The 16,902-nt window shown below is 34.3% G+C and overlaps 1 protein-coding gene across 1 annotated transcript in view; it reads left to right on the top strand.

Annotated features, from left to right (window-relative positions):
* The first annotated feature begins 271 nt into the window (after positions 1-271).
* The window catches only part of LOC144980766 (ubiquitin carboxyl-terminal hydrolase 9X-like), a 66,140-nt gene continuing 49,509 nt past the window's right edge, over positions 272-16,902 (top strand). The window contains exons 1-10 of the mRNA XM_078928544.1: positions 272-426; positions 2,106-2,423; positions 3,170-3,316; positions 6,469-6,581; positions 7,796-7,908; positions 8,790-8,889; positions 10,726-10,841; positions 12,081-12,147; positions 13,798-13,982; positions 16,309-16,450. Coding sequence (XP_078784670.1) covers positions 2,129-2,423; positions 3,170-3,316; positions 6,469-6,581; positions 7,796-7,908; positions 8,790-8,889; positions 10,726-10,841; positions 12,081-12,147; positions 13,798-13,982; positions 16,309-16,450 — 1,278 coding nt within the window. The 5' untranslated portion in view covers positions 272-426; positions 2,106-2,128. The remainder of the gene's footprint in view (positions 427-2,105; positions 2,424-3,169; positions 3,317-6,468; positions 6,582-7,795; positions 7,909-8,789; positions 8,890-10,725; positions 10,842-12,080; positions 12,148-13,797; positions 13,983-16,308; positions 16,451-16,902) is intronic.

Raw genomic sequence — 16,902 nt, 5'->3', positions numbered from 1 at the left:
CTGAGTGACGTCAGCTTCATTCTTTCTATAGCAGTCGTAGGTTACTTTGTCTCATCCCCACGCTCAATGAATTTCTGTTCAAGTAAAAGTTCCAAATTATTATCATCCGAGTGGACTCATCAAATTAATAAATTATAAATATTTAATATTTAAAAATATTTCTTCATTTATTTATTAAAATTTCATAAACTACAAACACATGTTAAATTATATCATATTTTGAAATGAAAAAATAAAATAAAATCAAAGTCTCGCAACGCGAGATCTAATCATTACCATAATACAACATTGTATTTTTAGCCGATTATTGTGTGCAAACTTGTTTCAAGGAAATTAGATTGTAAATAATAACTTCATGTAATCTCTTGGATTAAAAAGGAACTGATGCACCAAGGAAACAATTTTGCATATTTGTGTCTTCTATAGGTATGGGTTTTATCAAGTTGGTAGCTTTGCATGGGATAGAATGTTACAAGAGTTTTGCCTAACGTTTTTTTATTGTAAGCAAGTCGGCCATTTTGTTGCTTATCTAGGGATTTCCCCTTTATTCATTGCCTCATTCTTCTGCCTAAAATGCTTACAAATTTCCTGGATTGACACGGAGTATGAAATTAAGTATTGGACCTTTCATTAGTCTTCTCCAATATGTACGTATCTGTGGTGCTTTGTCGAAATGAGCATTGCACTAATATCGGCTTCCACAAGCGATTCTTCATTCCCACTGACTGCACTGACAGACAGTGCCCTCGACAGTTTCGATCTGGTAGTCCATCCCTACCTTTTTAAAATAATTGTCACAAAGAGCCCCTTCCTCTAGTCTGATTTTTCATTATCATAAAGAAAAGGCTATGGGCCATAAGTTGTAGAAAGGTGGAGCTTAATAACCAGGACAAAATTGCACTACATTTTACACTTGCAACTTGCATGTGAATGTCCTTGTTTTGACGTTGTGCCATTGTGACAACTCAAGTAGCCTAAATTATAAATTGTCTCTCACTCAGACTCAGACTCAGTCTCTCACTCAACAATGACAATATTTTCATCAGTCATTTATCTGTAAATCGGATCCAGAGTCCAGAGATTACTAGCAGATTTATTTTAATTTTAGAAGTCTACTGACTTAACAGTTTGAGTCTTTGACTTTGTTGAGTCAAACTTGAGTTTGAGTTTGAGTTTGGTCTGCCAGATCAGATAAGAGTTGACAAGAGTATGGGTGAGTTGAGTATGTGCAGGCAAATGATACTGTCCGTTTCACTTCATTTACTTAATACTTACCTAATTACTTAGGACAGGGGGTCAGGAAAAAGCTCGACTTTACTCGGGATCGAAGTTGGTCCCATTGCGTGTGAATCGTGAATTGACTCCTCTCCTCTATTGACTGAGTTGAGCTATCAGACCATTGCTACTGCTATACTATATACAACACAGATTGTTTCATATTGCACCCGCCATATTTTTGAGCTTGTTTACTCATCCGATTATTTTGATTAACATGTGGAAAGAAAACTGGTTTTATTCTCTATAGAAATAGAAATCAATTCACAGTCAAGTATTAAGTAAGTGAAGTGTTGTGATTTGTCTTTAACTAGCTGGCAATTTTATAAAGGAAGATATTAACTTGTGGTTAATTACATCACACAGTATTATATGCTCATGTCTTCAAATGATAGTGTCGACATCTGAAAAGTAAATAGTAGTCTAGTACTAGTAGAGCTCTTACACCCATATGCATAGATCTGGAGTTTATCGTAGTTTTTACAGGGTGATACTAATATTACTGCTATCTTTTGATTGAACATAAGTCTTATCACAAAATATTTTTATCAGACTGAGCTAAGCAATCAATGAGGGTGGGTACAAGGATCGGGGAAAAACCCATGTTTTCCAGTTTGGTGTTTTGTGTTCTACCAATTCAACTTTCAGTTTCAGAAACATTGAGATATATACACCCAAACGTATACATCCAGTTGCAAGAATACTTGGGCATAAATGTGAAAGTGAATTAAATTTCCTTTAATAATGGTCCAGTGTTTTATTTAGAAAAAAAAAAAAATTGTTATTTTTGAAAATGAATTTTCACTGTTGTTTTCCTTTTTTATTGACAGCGTTTGGCTAACAATTAGTCACCATGACTATTGTGATGAGGCCAGGTTCAGCAGGTGGTGATAATGTACCACAAGAAAATACCGGCACTGGTGGCCAACAGCAGCAACCTACCAATGTAGCCACGACCCCTGGCCAGAACTCAGGTCAGCAGCAGCAGCAGCAACAATCTATGGTCATAAATAACTCGGCACCTCCCGAAACAGTCACAGCAGATGAAGAGGGCAACTTGGTGGCTGTGACTACCAAGCCTGAAGACGTAGGTGGCTCTTCTCATGCCTTAGCCACTGCTGGAAGTTTGGCAGCTGGAGAGCCTACAGGTAAGGGTATGAAAGTTAGAGATTAAAACTGCAAGGTTGTCAATTTTCTGTATAGTCACGGAATTCAGTATGTTATAAATCCTCAGTATATTTTCCAATCATGTACTAAACGGAAAAAAGAAAGAACATAATATCTTTTGACATGAGTTCAGCACTCAGAAAGGGGTTCGGCTATGTGTTTGCTTAAACATTTAGTAAATTTTTTTCCTCCTGAATTGGCATCCCTGGAACTGGGAAACTTCAGTACTATGAATGCCAAACAGACCAGAAAAAGCAGACATCCCCCCCAGTGAAACACTTTTTAAAAATTCAGGAATGCTCGAATGTTTTCAATGTGCATGTTCTCCCATTTGAAAAATTATTTTACTTTATTAAAAGTTGAATTTTCAAAGGTTTCAATCATTAATTTTATATTAACTTTGGGCTCAATGTAAACGTCTTTATGGACTTAGTGCATGTTTTTTTTCCCATTTAACCACTGATATATTTATTCAGAGCATGATTTTGTCATTTGATTTAATAGAATCATCTCAAAATCAATATTTGCTAACTAAAGCCTTTTTTTTTATCATTCTTGAGAATGCAGTTTACAATTTACAAATTTTATATTTAGCAAATAATTTTTTCTTTTCTTTTCTCTCATTATTTTTGTATCTTTTTAAATCTGAGCATCATGAGAAAAATTATGTTAATTGCAGTTACTGTTACTTTTAAATCTAATTTTTCAACACTGAAACATATTTCAGGTGGTGGTGATGTCGAACCAGAATTCCCTCTGGCCGAGCTACAACGCTTGGATGAAATGATCAATAGGCCTCGATGGGTTGTCCCAGTCCTGGCAAAAGGAGAGCTGGAAGTTTTGCTTGATGCAGCTATCAAACTGAGCAAAGACGGTAATTGTTATTTTTGATGGAATGTTAATAGAAGCTTCTGCCATTCCACGTGTCGCGGAATAATTCCTCTTTTTTAAAAGGGAAATCAGCTATTTCATCAATTACTGTAAAATTCTGCATGTTGCCACAGAAACGTTATCTTCTTTAGTTATATAAGAGTGAACAAACATGCTGTCAAGAGAATGTATTTGTTACAAGCAAAACTTTAAGGAAGGTTAGGGTTGCATCTACTGAGAGCTGGCATGGTTGGAAGCAACAATTGACCTTTATACAAAGTGTCAGTGATGATACTTTTCCGCGGATCCGCGGAAATCCGCGGTTTTCTTTCCTTTCCTCGGTTTTCCTCCTCAGATCCTCGATCCGCGGATATTTCCTTCATTTCCTCCTTTTACTTTTTAAAAAATATTTAGACCTGCATGTGTGCCGACAATTGTCGGTTTTCCGACAATCACGGTAGTTGCGATCTCCCGGATCACTTATTTTTATTTTATTGCTAAAGTAATCTGATTGCGAGTGACGTCAATTGTCGGAGTGTCGGCGAGCTCCAACTCGACCGGCGGCGAGCAGTCAAGTGCCGACGAATGGGCGTCGGGTTGCCGACAATCGGCACTTTCAAGCCCTCGTTACGCTCGTTCGGCAATTATCGGGAAACTCCGCTAGTCTTCGATTCGACCGCAACTCTTCATTGTCTGAAAAACGAGTAGTGTGTCGATATAATCGAGCATGCGCAGTTCGTTAACTTTCGTTTTCATCTTTTCGGTATTCCATTCAAGTAACTTTTGTTTGTTCAATTGAACGTTGCTACATTTCAATTTTATTCGCTCTATCAATAAACTTTCGGGATTTGTCGTTGTATATTTTGATCTATTACTCTTTTACATTATTTTTTGTTATCATGCCTGAACAATTCTTTGACCGTTCGTCGGATCTGAAGTCAGTTGAGAATGGTGTTCGAAATCTATTCAAATGGAATTGGCGATGATTTTCTTTTGGCGTACGTGAGAAAGCCAGCCCAGCCGGGTGCTGCATTTTGTATTTTTTTTTTGCCAGTGGATTAAAGTCTAATGATTGGGATGGTTATTGCTCTTTAGAGTTAGAGATAAGATCAATTATTCCAGGTTAAAAACTACTGTGGGGGTCCGATTACGGTGGCAAAGGAAAATCATTCATAAAGAGGCATTCTCACAGACAGTCAAAGTGAGTAACACAAGAGAGAAAAAAGAAAAACACCTCAGTCGTTGACGGCTGTTTTCACTGCTGAGACAGAGAATCGTCCTCTCTCCAAGCTTCACAAGATTTCTTAACTCACTCAATCCTCGCCCTATCCCAGTCTGTAGGTAGACAGGTGCCGATTAGCCATTGGACAAGTGAAGCGCAACTTTATTTGTATAACACAATTTCATATAATTATAATCACTGTTGCATTATTTTTCACAGTATATGAACGGCTCTGGTATCATTTTAAAGGGCAGAGATCAAGATTTCTTTTGATGTGATAGTGATAGAAATCAATGTTGACATATTGTATCAAAAATTATAATTTGATAAAAATAACATCATTTTAAAACTTTTGAAATCTTTTTCAAAATTGAGATAGCAAAAAAAATAAAAGAGAAGGCATCTAGATAAATCATTTGTCTGTGTCTATATCAAATTTCATAAAGATTGAAGGCAGTGCAGTATGTTTAATGTTGACCACAAGTGACCAACCCTCTTTTCTCTATGCTAAGATCCCGTTTTAATCAGTAGTCACCTTATCGAGAGGCTTCCCAGTGGGGGAATTCTCAATCAATTTTGAGCTTTTTGTAAGACTAAATTTAGAGTAGTAAAATCATCATAACTTTGGAACCGTTTATCCTAGATCCAAAAGTAAGGTATCTTATTAAATGTTTTTTAAAGGCCTATCTGTCTATGTAAAAAATAATTATTAATTTTTATTTTTGAAAAAATATCAAACTACCACTCTACCTCCATGCTGTCCCTTGTCCCTATAAATGTTTGGTACTTTTTAACATTTTAATATAAATATATTCGGTAGGACAATCCAAAAGAAAATGTATATGACTAAGTACTGAGTTACAAAATAAAAGATCCGGTAATGCGATATGTGTGAAAAAGTTCAGACAATTTGGTCAGGACTCGCATGCAGGTCTATTAATATAATAAATCTTTAAAAAATACCTCCTTTTTAAAAAAAATAAAAAATATATATATATATATATATATAAAAATTTCCTCCTTTTACTGGACTCCGGGCGTTTTAAAATTGTACTCAAAAGAAGTCATCCTGCCTACTTTCCTGTGGTGCAAGAATGTTCTTGGTGAGTTTTCCGTTTTTCCGAGACTTTTCCTCCTTTTTGACTTTTTGTGAGTATCATCACTGAAGTGTGTAAAAAGAATAAAAGGTTGCCAAGTTTCCGTATATTTACGGAATTCAGTTTGTTATAAACCCTCGGTATATTTTCCAATCACCTGCTAAATGGAAAAAAGTAAGTACACACTATCTTTTTACTGGAGTTCAGCGCTCAGACATGGGTCGATTAAGGTGTTTCTGTAAAAGTTTAGTAAATTTTTGCCTTCTAAATTGGCAACCCTGAGAATTCATCTTTCTTCAATTTATTTTTTTGTTTGTAATGATTGAGTGAATTTCATTGATAACTATAATTGCCACATATGTAACAACTCAACTTAAAGGATACATTATTACTACAGCGTTTATTTCAAGAATTGTGAGTCGATTCCAGTTTTACACCAGAAATTTCTCATTTTTGGTATCTTAATTATTCCTCCTACCGACTTCTTTGGTTAGGGGCCTCTGCTATCAATGTCATACATTATTATTATTATTATTATTATTATACTTTTAGGAGGTTAAAAAAAATAAATTTTTATATGGGTTTCAACAACATAAAGAATATAGAAAAAAGCATATTTTTCTTTCCAAAAATGATATTTAAATAAAAACCTTTTGATATGTTTGAAATGCATACTTTTGTATATTGGACAGTTGCTCGTTTTCACTAGCCGATTTTAAGAATATGTCAGCATCTATTTCATTATTCTAGACTGCTTTTATTCTATTTTCCTAATCAGAATATTTTATATAAGTTTCTGAAATAAAAAAAAAACATTTTCAAAATTCACTTTTGTAGAGCTGGACACGAGGAGTGAGCCTTGTCAAAGATTTTTCAGAGAGGGACTGACAATCTCCTTCACCAAGATTCTTACAGATGAAGCAGTCAGTGGTTGGAAATACGAAATCCACGTACGTTTGAACTATGCAACATTTTCTTATCTAATATATGAATCTGATCTTGGTAATCATGACATCATTGGTTTTAAATAACTTAATGACTTCAAGTGAAATCACTATCATGATTGATACTGACAACCGATGGAGAAAAGAAACCTATTATTTGCAGTGTCGTTTAATCTATCACAGGTTGAGTTTGATTTTACTCAAATCCGACGTCTAACATATTGCTGGGTGGGGTTTGTTGACCTCCCATAGTGGGTAGGGAGATCACTTGATGTGTCCTCTATCCCCCTACATCTGTTTTCCATCATGTTTACTGTCTTTGTCTTGGAATGAGATTACTTGGGTATTGGCTGGAGTCCTTGGCTGAGAGGGAAAAGTGAAATGTAAAGTTATAGTTTTGGGAGATGATATTTTTTGTTTGTTTGTAAATCATCCCTCTGTTATAAACTGTTTTATTTTGAATATAATATGATTTGTAAACAGTTGAGTGTATTCCTATTAGTGCGATCCTGTCACTAGGTCTGGATGAGACTTTTAGGTGATCTCAAACTGAGTACAGTAATTGTATGCCCTTAAAATCTACTTCTGTTCTCTATTTGAACCATTTCCCTTTGTCTTACTTTTTCTCTTGTGCTTTCAATTGTAAATCTTGATATTTTTTTTTTACAATTCCATTTTCTTCCTTTTCACTGGTACTGAAATGACCTAAATGTGTTGCAAGCACTGTAAAACCCTCAAAACAAACAAGCCAAAAAAATCTGACATGTTTGCTAGGTCTACAATAATAACGAGATTTGTTTTTTTTTCAAATTAACAATGATAAATTATCCAGTCATGCCATGCATAATGATTTAATCAGTATGTAAATTATTATTATTTTTTTTTTCTGAAGTTTATTATGCACAATTCTTAATTTCCCCCCACTATGATTTGATAATTTAATTAAAATGTTATAGCAAAATTGTTAAACATGCTAATTTATTTTGAGGTAGTCATGAACATAAATTATACTATTCTATATCAATTCTAGATTTCAAAGGATTAAGCTTAATATGAACTTTCCCCTTTGATTGTTTTACAGTTAGTTTGTATTAATCAACTCTAGCTGCAATGCAACACTCTTTGCAGATTGAGTTTTGAATTGGAATTTAAAAATATGTTGCTTTTTTTCAAAATACTTCTTTTAAAAGGCACGGAATTTTGCGACTTTCTTTTTACAGAAATGTATACTGAAAAATGCAGAGAAGCTGATTGAGCTGTGTGTGTACAAACTTCCCCACGATTGGTTCCCTTTGCTGGATTTGCTGGCCATGGTTCTCAATCCTACTTGCAAGTAAGTTTAGGTTTTGAATTATTTTGTTCCTTAGTGCTTTGAATGTAATTTGAGTGTATTGGCAAATGGATGACACTGGCCCTTGGGTTGGTAGGTGATGAGTTCAAATCTGGGCAGAGACTCTAATGAGAAAAATAAATATTGAGCTTTTATATAGCACAAAATCCACTAAACGTGCTCAAAGCAACATTTAACATTTAGGACGTAACATGATGCCTGTTATGTGTGATATTACATTTTTTCGAACAGAGACAACGCTGTTAACGGTCAGGCACTCATTTTACACCTGAGTACGGTGAGAGAGTGTGAGTAAAGAGCTGTTTCCAAGGACTCAACTATGCGAGACCGAAACCCAGGACCTTCCGATCCAAAAGCAAGTCTCATACCACAAGACCGCATAGCTGCACAATTATTGTTATATTTATGTTTTAAAATAATTTTTGAAAAATGACTTTGGGGTTTTTAGTTTAGGGATCTGCCATGTACAATTCTTTTACAGATTGATTTTAAAACAGTTGTTGCCCCTAAGTGTCTTTAAAGAAGCTTTTGGATATTTCTGTGTTTCCAATTTTTCAGAGCATTTGGTTTTCAAAAAAAAAAAAAAATTTTTTTTTCTCCCTTACTTCATTTTAGTCTTTTTCTCTCTCTAATGGCCTATCAAACTTGATTTGATGTGTGTGATCTGATAAATTTGTTTATTTTAGTCTTGTCCATTGTGTATTGTTATTTCTGGACAATAAAAATCATATTATTATGATTATAATTGTTATTATTATTATTACCCCTTTTTGTTGTTGTTATTATTATTATTATTATTATTATTATATTATTGTTGTTGTTGTTATCGTTATTATTACTTTCTTTGTTCTCTCATATACTAGGTTCCATAATTATAATGCAACTCGACAGTCGGAGAGTGTGCCATCCACTTCTCAGTTACCCGATGATGCTTTGTTTGCCAGACCTAATGTTTTCCCAAAGGTAATTTGACCATGTCGTCATATAGATCTCACAATAAGATATTAGATAAGGGAGTAGTAGTTGACTTCCTCTACCTCCTGTAAACTGAGAGAAAGAGAGAAAGCAGTCCTTCAAAGCGATGAGACCCATAGAGCCGGAGTTTATCCCGGTTTTTATTGTGTGAAATGGACAATAGCAATTAACCAGTAAATTTTTGACCAATCAAATCATGGAATTTGTGACACACCTTCAAACGTGCTCGGACAAGCATGGTTAGTTGTTTATAAACAATAACGTGAATTAAATCACCCTCTCTCTGATCATTGTTAATGTTTTTATACCGCCAAATGGGTTACTATTTATCACACGATTGTCTTGATCAGATTTTTAACATCCAAGTTAGCACAGTTTTGCGTATTGGTTCTATTGATCCAGCTGTTGCTTAGACACATACCATCGATAGTAAAGCCTCTGTAGTTCGCTTTGTTAACCAATCACTACCATTGTTTACATTATGACAACTGTCCAAGAGGCGTGGTTATCTAAATGTCTATTGCTTGCTTAGCTTTGTATAGGACAGTAAGTCTATCGCTGGGTGGGCAGAAGGGGGGGGGGGGGCAGAAAAAAAACCTCGACTTTCCTTGGGATTGATCTCAGTTCCTTTGTGTGTGGAGTGAGTGTTCTATCAACTGAGCTATCGGGAGCCCCAAACTTAAGTTCACACATGCCTACAACTCTGAAAATTTTGTAGAACTACCTCTGATAACTACGATTTTTTTTTTCAAATTTCAAGTAGACAGGTCTGTAATTTGACTCACTCCTCAGCCAACAATAAAACGTCTTGTTTGCTTATTTATTTATTTATTTATTTATTTATTTATTTATTTATTTATTTTGAATGACTGATGAAAAAAAATGATCCTAAACATCCATTGTTATATATTTTGCTCTTATATTATTTATTTTTTTATTTATTGGAAAATGTAATACCCCTTTTTTAGGAGTATTTTATGGAGACAAGTCTTTAATTGAGATTGTTGCAAAATGTTTTTTTCCCTTTTATTTATTTATTTATTTATTTTTTGGTTCATGGGTCAAACGCATAAAAAGTTTTAAAAGTGCTTTGGAGAAATGAACTGAAAAGTTAATGCATTCTATATTGTGTATAAATTGTCATGTATACCAATACCTCCAACTAGATATGAAGTCGTGTTTTCTTAACTTTCTCGAGTTCACCATGATTAAAATTCAAATAAATTTGTGCTATTTTCCATTCATATGAATTGAAGAGAGTTAATCTGGCCACAGTCTAATAAAACATGCTTATAGAAAGGAAATTATAAAATGGTACCAGTTAATTTTGAATGCAATCAATCATCTACTAAATCATAAATGCAACCTGTGAATGAATTTAAATGTTCAGGAACTTGACTTAAACTTAAGCTCTCGCAGACCTAAAATTAAAATTTTATACAGCGCAATATCCACTAAACAAGCTCAAAGTGCTTTGCAAGGGGTCCCTGGCCAACAGCAACATTTAACATGTATGAAGGGAAATGATGCCTGTTTGGTGATGTTACAATTTTTTATCGGACAGAGACAACATTGTTAATGGCCAGGTACTCATTTTACACCTGAGTACGGTGAGAGAATGTGAGTAAAGAGCCTTCTCCAAGGACTCGACTATGCGCCGAGCGAGGCTAAACCCAGGACCTTCCGATCTCAAAGCGAGTGTCATACCACTAGACCACATAGCCGCACTTAACACTATTTGGAGATATTGGGTACTGTTTGTAATTAGGGCGAAAAGCTATTCAGAAAATCTATTCTTTTAACAAAAAGGTTGTCTATTCCCAGGGCTGGTTAGTGGATCTAGTCAATCGGTTCGGATCCTTGGACGGCTTCAAGATTCTTCAGGATCGCTTTTTCAAGGGACCTGCTCTGACTGTTCCTGTCGTTGCTGCTTTAATCAAGTAAGTTGTTTCTGGGTGGGGTTCCCGACCTCCCAAGGAGATACTTGCTGTGTCTTCTATCCCCCTCTATCTGTTTTTCAATTGCTTTCTGTCTTTGTCTTGGAATGAGATTACTTAGTTTTGTCCTGACCCTGGTCGGAGAACTTAACTGGGAGGGAAACCGTCGAATGTATAGTTATAGTTTTGGGAGATGATAGTTTTTTTCATTGTAAATCATCTCTCTGTTATGTACTGTTATTTAAAATTTTTAAAAACATTTTGTAAACATTTGAGTTTATTCCTCTTAGTAGGGACCTGTGCTTGTGTCTGGATGAGACATTTAGGTGATCTCAATCTAAGTACACTGAAGTGTGCTCTTGGAATCTACATCTGTTCCCCATTTGAACCATTTCCCTTTGTCTTACTTTTTCCTCAAGTCCTTTTAATTGTACATCTAGAATGTTTTTACTTTCCAATTTTCTTCTTTTTTACTGGTGCTGATATGACCTAAATGCGTTGCAAGCGCCGTAAAACCCTTAAAAACAAAAAAAAACAAAAAACAAAGTAAGTTGTTTGCAGTTATCGGCATTTTTATTTTCACGATTGTGTTTTTTAAAAGATGTTTTCCATGATTGATCTATCTGACTTAGAATTGTTTCCCGTTTGCAAGTGCATGGACTGCATATTATTGTGAAACCAAACAAAGACTCAGTGACTAATCGTTTGAATATTTGACAGCCCCCTCTTATCAGTGCTGATGGTTTTCCGCGGAAATCCGAGATTTTGGAGTCCAGATGAGGAATTTCCTCCTTTTAAAAATTACATTTTCCTGAAACTGTGCTAGCAATTAGAAGGTTGATGTGTGGTGGAACACACAGGTGCAGTTTCCCACTCTCCAGAAGTTAGCTAGAGTATCAATGATAGTCTATCTTCTCAATTGCTCTAAAACTGGGGTTTAGTGCAGTAGAAATGGGGCTTAAAGGCAATCGTTCACCATTTTCCTACTTTTTCACTTTTTGTCACCATCAGCAGTGTTTTATAGAACTTTTTCCAAGACATACCAGGGACGGTGATAATGCAGAATGCTTTAAAATGTCTAAAAATATTTCTTTTTAATGTGTAATATTGTATGATTCTAGTTTTTTGTTTATAATAAATGTATATTTGAGTGACTGATGTTATGTTACTGTTAAGCGCTATCAGCTGGTTAAGTAAATAATAACAATTTTAAGGTTATACGTATATTTTTTTTATCCTCAGACCTTTTGGACTTTGCAGCGAAGTTTTAACGCCCCACACTGTGGAGAAGTACTTTATGCCTATTGTGGTAATTTTACCATTCTTTGTTCTATTTTGTTTTGTTTTGTTTATTTTTCTATAAATCATGATAAGTTAGTTGTTTTTTCAATATTTATTTTAAATTCTAGGTTTTAATCCAGCAACAGTGTGCTATGAAACTTGTGTAACCAATCAATATCCATACTGTGATGTTTTTTTTGTTTTTTTTTTCTTAAGTAGTCCATCCCCTGGGTGGGGATCCTGACCTCCCATAGTGGGCAGGGAGGTACATGCTGTGTCTTCTATCCCCCCATACCCGTTTTCCAATTGTTTCCTGTCATTGTCTTGGAATGAGATTACTTAATTTTGTCCTGATCCTTGCCGGAGTTCCTTGGCTGGAAGGGAAACAGTCGAATGTATAGTTATAGTTTTTGGGAGATGATATTTTTTTCCTTGAAAATCATCTCTCTGTTATGCACTGTATTATGTTTAGTTTACATATTATATTATACGATTGGTAAACATTTGAGTGTATTCCTCTTAGTTGGGACCTGTGCTTGTGTCTGTATGAGACTTTTGGGTGATCTCAAAGTACTTTGACGGTGTGCTCTTGGAATCTACATCTGTTCCCTATTTGAACCAATTCCCCTTTGTCTCACCTTTTCTTTTGTGCTTTAATTGTAATTCTAGAACTTTTTACTATCCCATTTTCTTCCTTTTTACTGACGCTGATATGACCTTGTGTTGCAAGCGCCGTAAAACCCTTAAAAACAAAACAAAACAGTAGTCCATCCCTTAGTCCTTCAGAGCCATCAGGTCCATGGTGCCAGAGTTTATCCCAGTTTCTATAAGGTGAAATGGACAATAGCAATTGCTTGCTATCCCATGCATGTCGAATCTTACGAATTTTTCGTAATTTTACGAATTTTAGACAAATTTCATGGCCAAATAATAAATTTTATGGAAAATTACGAATTTTCAATTCTTAGTAATACTTAATAATATTATTATTAATAATAATAATAATGATAAGAATAAGAACTACTACTACTACTACTACTACTACTACTACTACTACTATAATAATGATAATATTGTGGTTGTTCATACACAATTTCAGAAATTACGAATTTCCTTGTCAAATTACTAAAAATTGACATAAAAATTACTAAATTTTAAGTTTTCAATTTGGCATGTCTGCTATCCTTTTGATAGAACAATATTCTGTTGCATAGTACTTTCCACTAGATCTAAGATCCAGCTATCCAATCATTGCTGGATGGACAGGGGGGGGGGGGGGTCATTAAAAAAATGACCGCACCCAGGATTGATATCGATCCCATTCGCTTGTGAGGCAAGTGCTCTTCCAACTGACATATTGGAACCCCCATTTATTTACCCCTTAAATAAATAAAGAAATACATAAGTAAATAGAATTTATTGAGCGCCAATCTCCACCAAACGTGTTCAATGGCACTTTACAGGACATAGGTGACATCAGAAATTTAAGAAAATTAAGATTTACAATTTTCAGATTTAATGTTACATATGTAGATGGTTTGTAAACTTATGCTGGTACCAATGAAATATGATGAATGTGGTTTTGAAATATTAAGGAAAAGTTCATATAAAATTATTCTGTCTTCAGTCTAGACTTGATACCTTAAGGGTAGTGTATTGTTGTATTTGTTTCCTTCAGGAAAAAGTGCCTAAGTTTCTGGACAAATTGACAGATGATGAGTTGAAGAAGGAATCCAAGACAGAGGCCAAAAATGATGCCTTGTCCTCAATCGTCAAGGCTTTGAAACAACTGGTGAGCCGTGTCCCCAACCAAGAGGAGATGGCAAAGAGTCTGGAGATATTCAGACTCAAGATGATATTGAGGTTTGTTGCAGATTATGGAGAGATTAATGAAACAGAATGGTTCTTTTCACAGTCCTACTGGCTGGACATTTTATAAAGATTTGTTGCCCAGAAATAGTAGTCAGTATACTTATTTTTCTAAATGATCTGTACACCCTAAACTTGAAAATATGTGCTGGTACACCAAGGGTTCGTTTTTAACAAGCTTTATTATGGTAAAAAAGCTAATTCGGTTCTATAATTTTGCCGAATTACTCATAGTAATTTTTTTTTTTCTCCTAGAAGTCTTTATTCATCAAGGAAGTTGGATTTAACTCTTAGTTCCACAAGTTTTTTCTCATAGAAGTCTCTAATCATCAAGAAAGTTGGATTTAACTCTTAGTTCCACAAGTTTTTTCTCATAGAAGTCTCTAATCATCAAGGAAGTTGGATTTAACTCTTAGTTCCACAAGTTTTTTCTCATAGAAGTCTCTAATCATCAAGGAAGTTGGATTTAACTCTTAGTTCCACAAGTTTTTTCTCATAGAAGTCTCTAATCATCAAGGAAGTTGGATTTAACTCTTAGTTCCACAAGTTTTTTCTCATAGAAGTCTCTAATCATCAAGGAAGTTGGATTTAACTCTTAGTTCCACAAGTTTTTTCTCATAGAAGTCTCTAATCATCAAGGAAGTTGGATTTAACTCTTAGTTCCACAAGTTTTTTCTCATAGAAGTCTCTAATCATCAAGGAAGTTGGATTTAACTCTTAGTTCCACAAGTTTTTTCTCATAGAAGTCTCTAATCATCAAGAAAGTTGGATTTAACTCTTAGTTCCACAAGTTTTTTCTCATAGAAGTCTCTAATCATCAAGGAAGTTGGATTTAACTCTTAGTTCCACAAGTTTTTTTATCATAGAAGTCTCTAATCATCAAGGAAGTTGGATTTAACTCTTAGTTCCACAAGTTTTTTCTCATAGAAGTCTCTAATCATCAAGAAAGTTGGATTTAACTCTTAGTTCCACAAGTTTTTTTCTCATTAGAAGTCTCTAATCAGCAAGGAAGTTGGATTTAACTCTTAGTTCCACAAGTTTTTTGTCATAGAAGTCTCTAATCATCAAGGAAGTTGGATTTAACTCTTAGTTCCACAAGTTTTTTATCATAGAAGTCTCTAATCATCAAGGAAGTTGGATTTAACTCTTAGTTCCACAAGTTTTTTCTCATAGAAGTCTCTAATCATCAAGGAAGTTGGATTTAACTCTTAGTTCCACAAGTTTTTTGTCATAGAAGTCTCTAATCATCAAGAAAGTTGGATTTAACTCTTAGTTCCACAAGTTTTTTCTCATAGAAGTCTCTAATCATCAAGGAAGTTGGATTTAACTCTTAGTTCCACAAGTTTTTTGTCATAGAAGTCTCTAATCATCAAGAAGTTGGATTTAACTCTTAGTTCCACAAGTTTTTTTATCATAGAAGTCTCTAATCATCAAGGAAGTTGGATTTAACTCTTAGTTCCACAAGTTTTTTTATCATAGAAGTCTCTAATCATCAAGGAAGTTGGATTTAACTCTTAGTTCCACAAGTTTTTTCTCATAGAAGTCTCTAATCATCAAGGAAGTTGGATTTAACTCTTAGTTCCACAAGTTTTTTCTCATAGAAGTCTCTAATCATCAAGGAAGTTGGATTTAACTCTTAGTTCCACAAGTTTTTTCTCATAGAAGTCTCTAATCATCAAGGAAGTTGGATTTAATCACGTACCTGCCAACTACTACGAAAATTTAGTAGAATTAATTTTTTGGTCCTAATTGACAATTATATGAAGATCTTTAATTCAAGAAACTTGTTGAACACAAAGTTTTGTAGCCAGAGAAAGAATATAAACAATTTTAAAGCATGTATATAATGTATTTAAACACAAATTGATAATTTTTGAGGGTAGTTATAATGTCTATTATGTTATTACTCCTGAAAACTTCGATTTTTTTCCATTCCGAGTAGGTGGGTCTGTTTAATGATATGAGATATTTTTGAAAACAGAGTAGCTGTAGTTCATCGTTTGAACTGAATTGATATGTAAATATATGAATATAGAAACAGATAATCTTAAAAACTCACTTAGATAAGTAGGGAATGGAAATTAAATTTGTTTTGAAATGAATGGTTTTAGAGGAAGATTTTGATTTTAAGGTTTTGGGTTTTTTAACAATTCCATTGACCTTGTTCGAAAATAACTATATGAACTATTGTGTATGAATCATTGAGCCATACTTTGGTCTTTATATTTGTCATTCTTGTATCCAGTTCTGAAAGAAAATAAAGATCCTACAGAAGGCGCACTGCATTTAATCAATAATGCCTTACTATTTATTGCAACAGATTACTACAGATATCCTCTTTCAATGGCAAAATGAATGCCCTAAACGAAGTGAACAAGGTGATCACCAATGTCAGCTTTCAGGCGAACAGTCGACATTCCAGTATTGATGAAGAAGAATGGCTGACTGCTGACAAAATGGCTGTGAGTCAATTCAGATATTCTTTTTCTTAACATCATTTCAAGTTGATATGTCTTTCAATTACAATGTTGTTTTTAAAAAAAAAATTTTTTTAAAGACAACATAATGGCGTGACAGCTTTTTTTTGTTCAAATTCATTTTTTTTAAAAATTCAGACCTAAACTTTTTTACCAAGAGAGCAGTAAAAACGTTATTGGCCAGAGCAGGCTTGGCAGCCTGTATAAACTGCATATTTAAAAAAAGCCATTTAGTCCAATAGACTTGCAATAGACTTAAACATGATACATCAAGACATCTTGTTTCTAGCTCAAGGGCTCAGACGTAATTCAAGTCATATGTACAAGACCTGTGTCTTAACATCTTAGTGACAAATCACAGCATTTTGGTGTGAGATATGGTGTTTTATTTGTTGTCATTTTAACCTTTTTTTTGTCTTTATCATTGCATTCACTTA

Source organism: Berghia stephanieae, chromosome 10, assembly GCF_034508935.2.
Source record: "Berghia stephanieae isolate SIO BIC M18660-M18661 chromosome 10, UCSD_Bste_1.3, whole genome shotgun sequence".
Classification (NCBI taxonomy): Eukaryota; Metazoa; Mollusca; class Gastropoda; order Nudibranchia; family Aeolidiidae; genus Berghia; species Berghia stephanieae.
The sequence above is the reverse complement of the archived record's forward strand: the minus strand, read 5'-3'. Positions and strand labels throughout refer to the sequence as shown.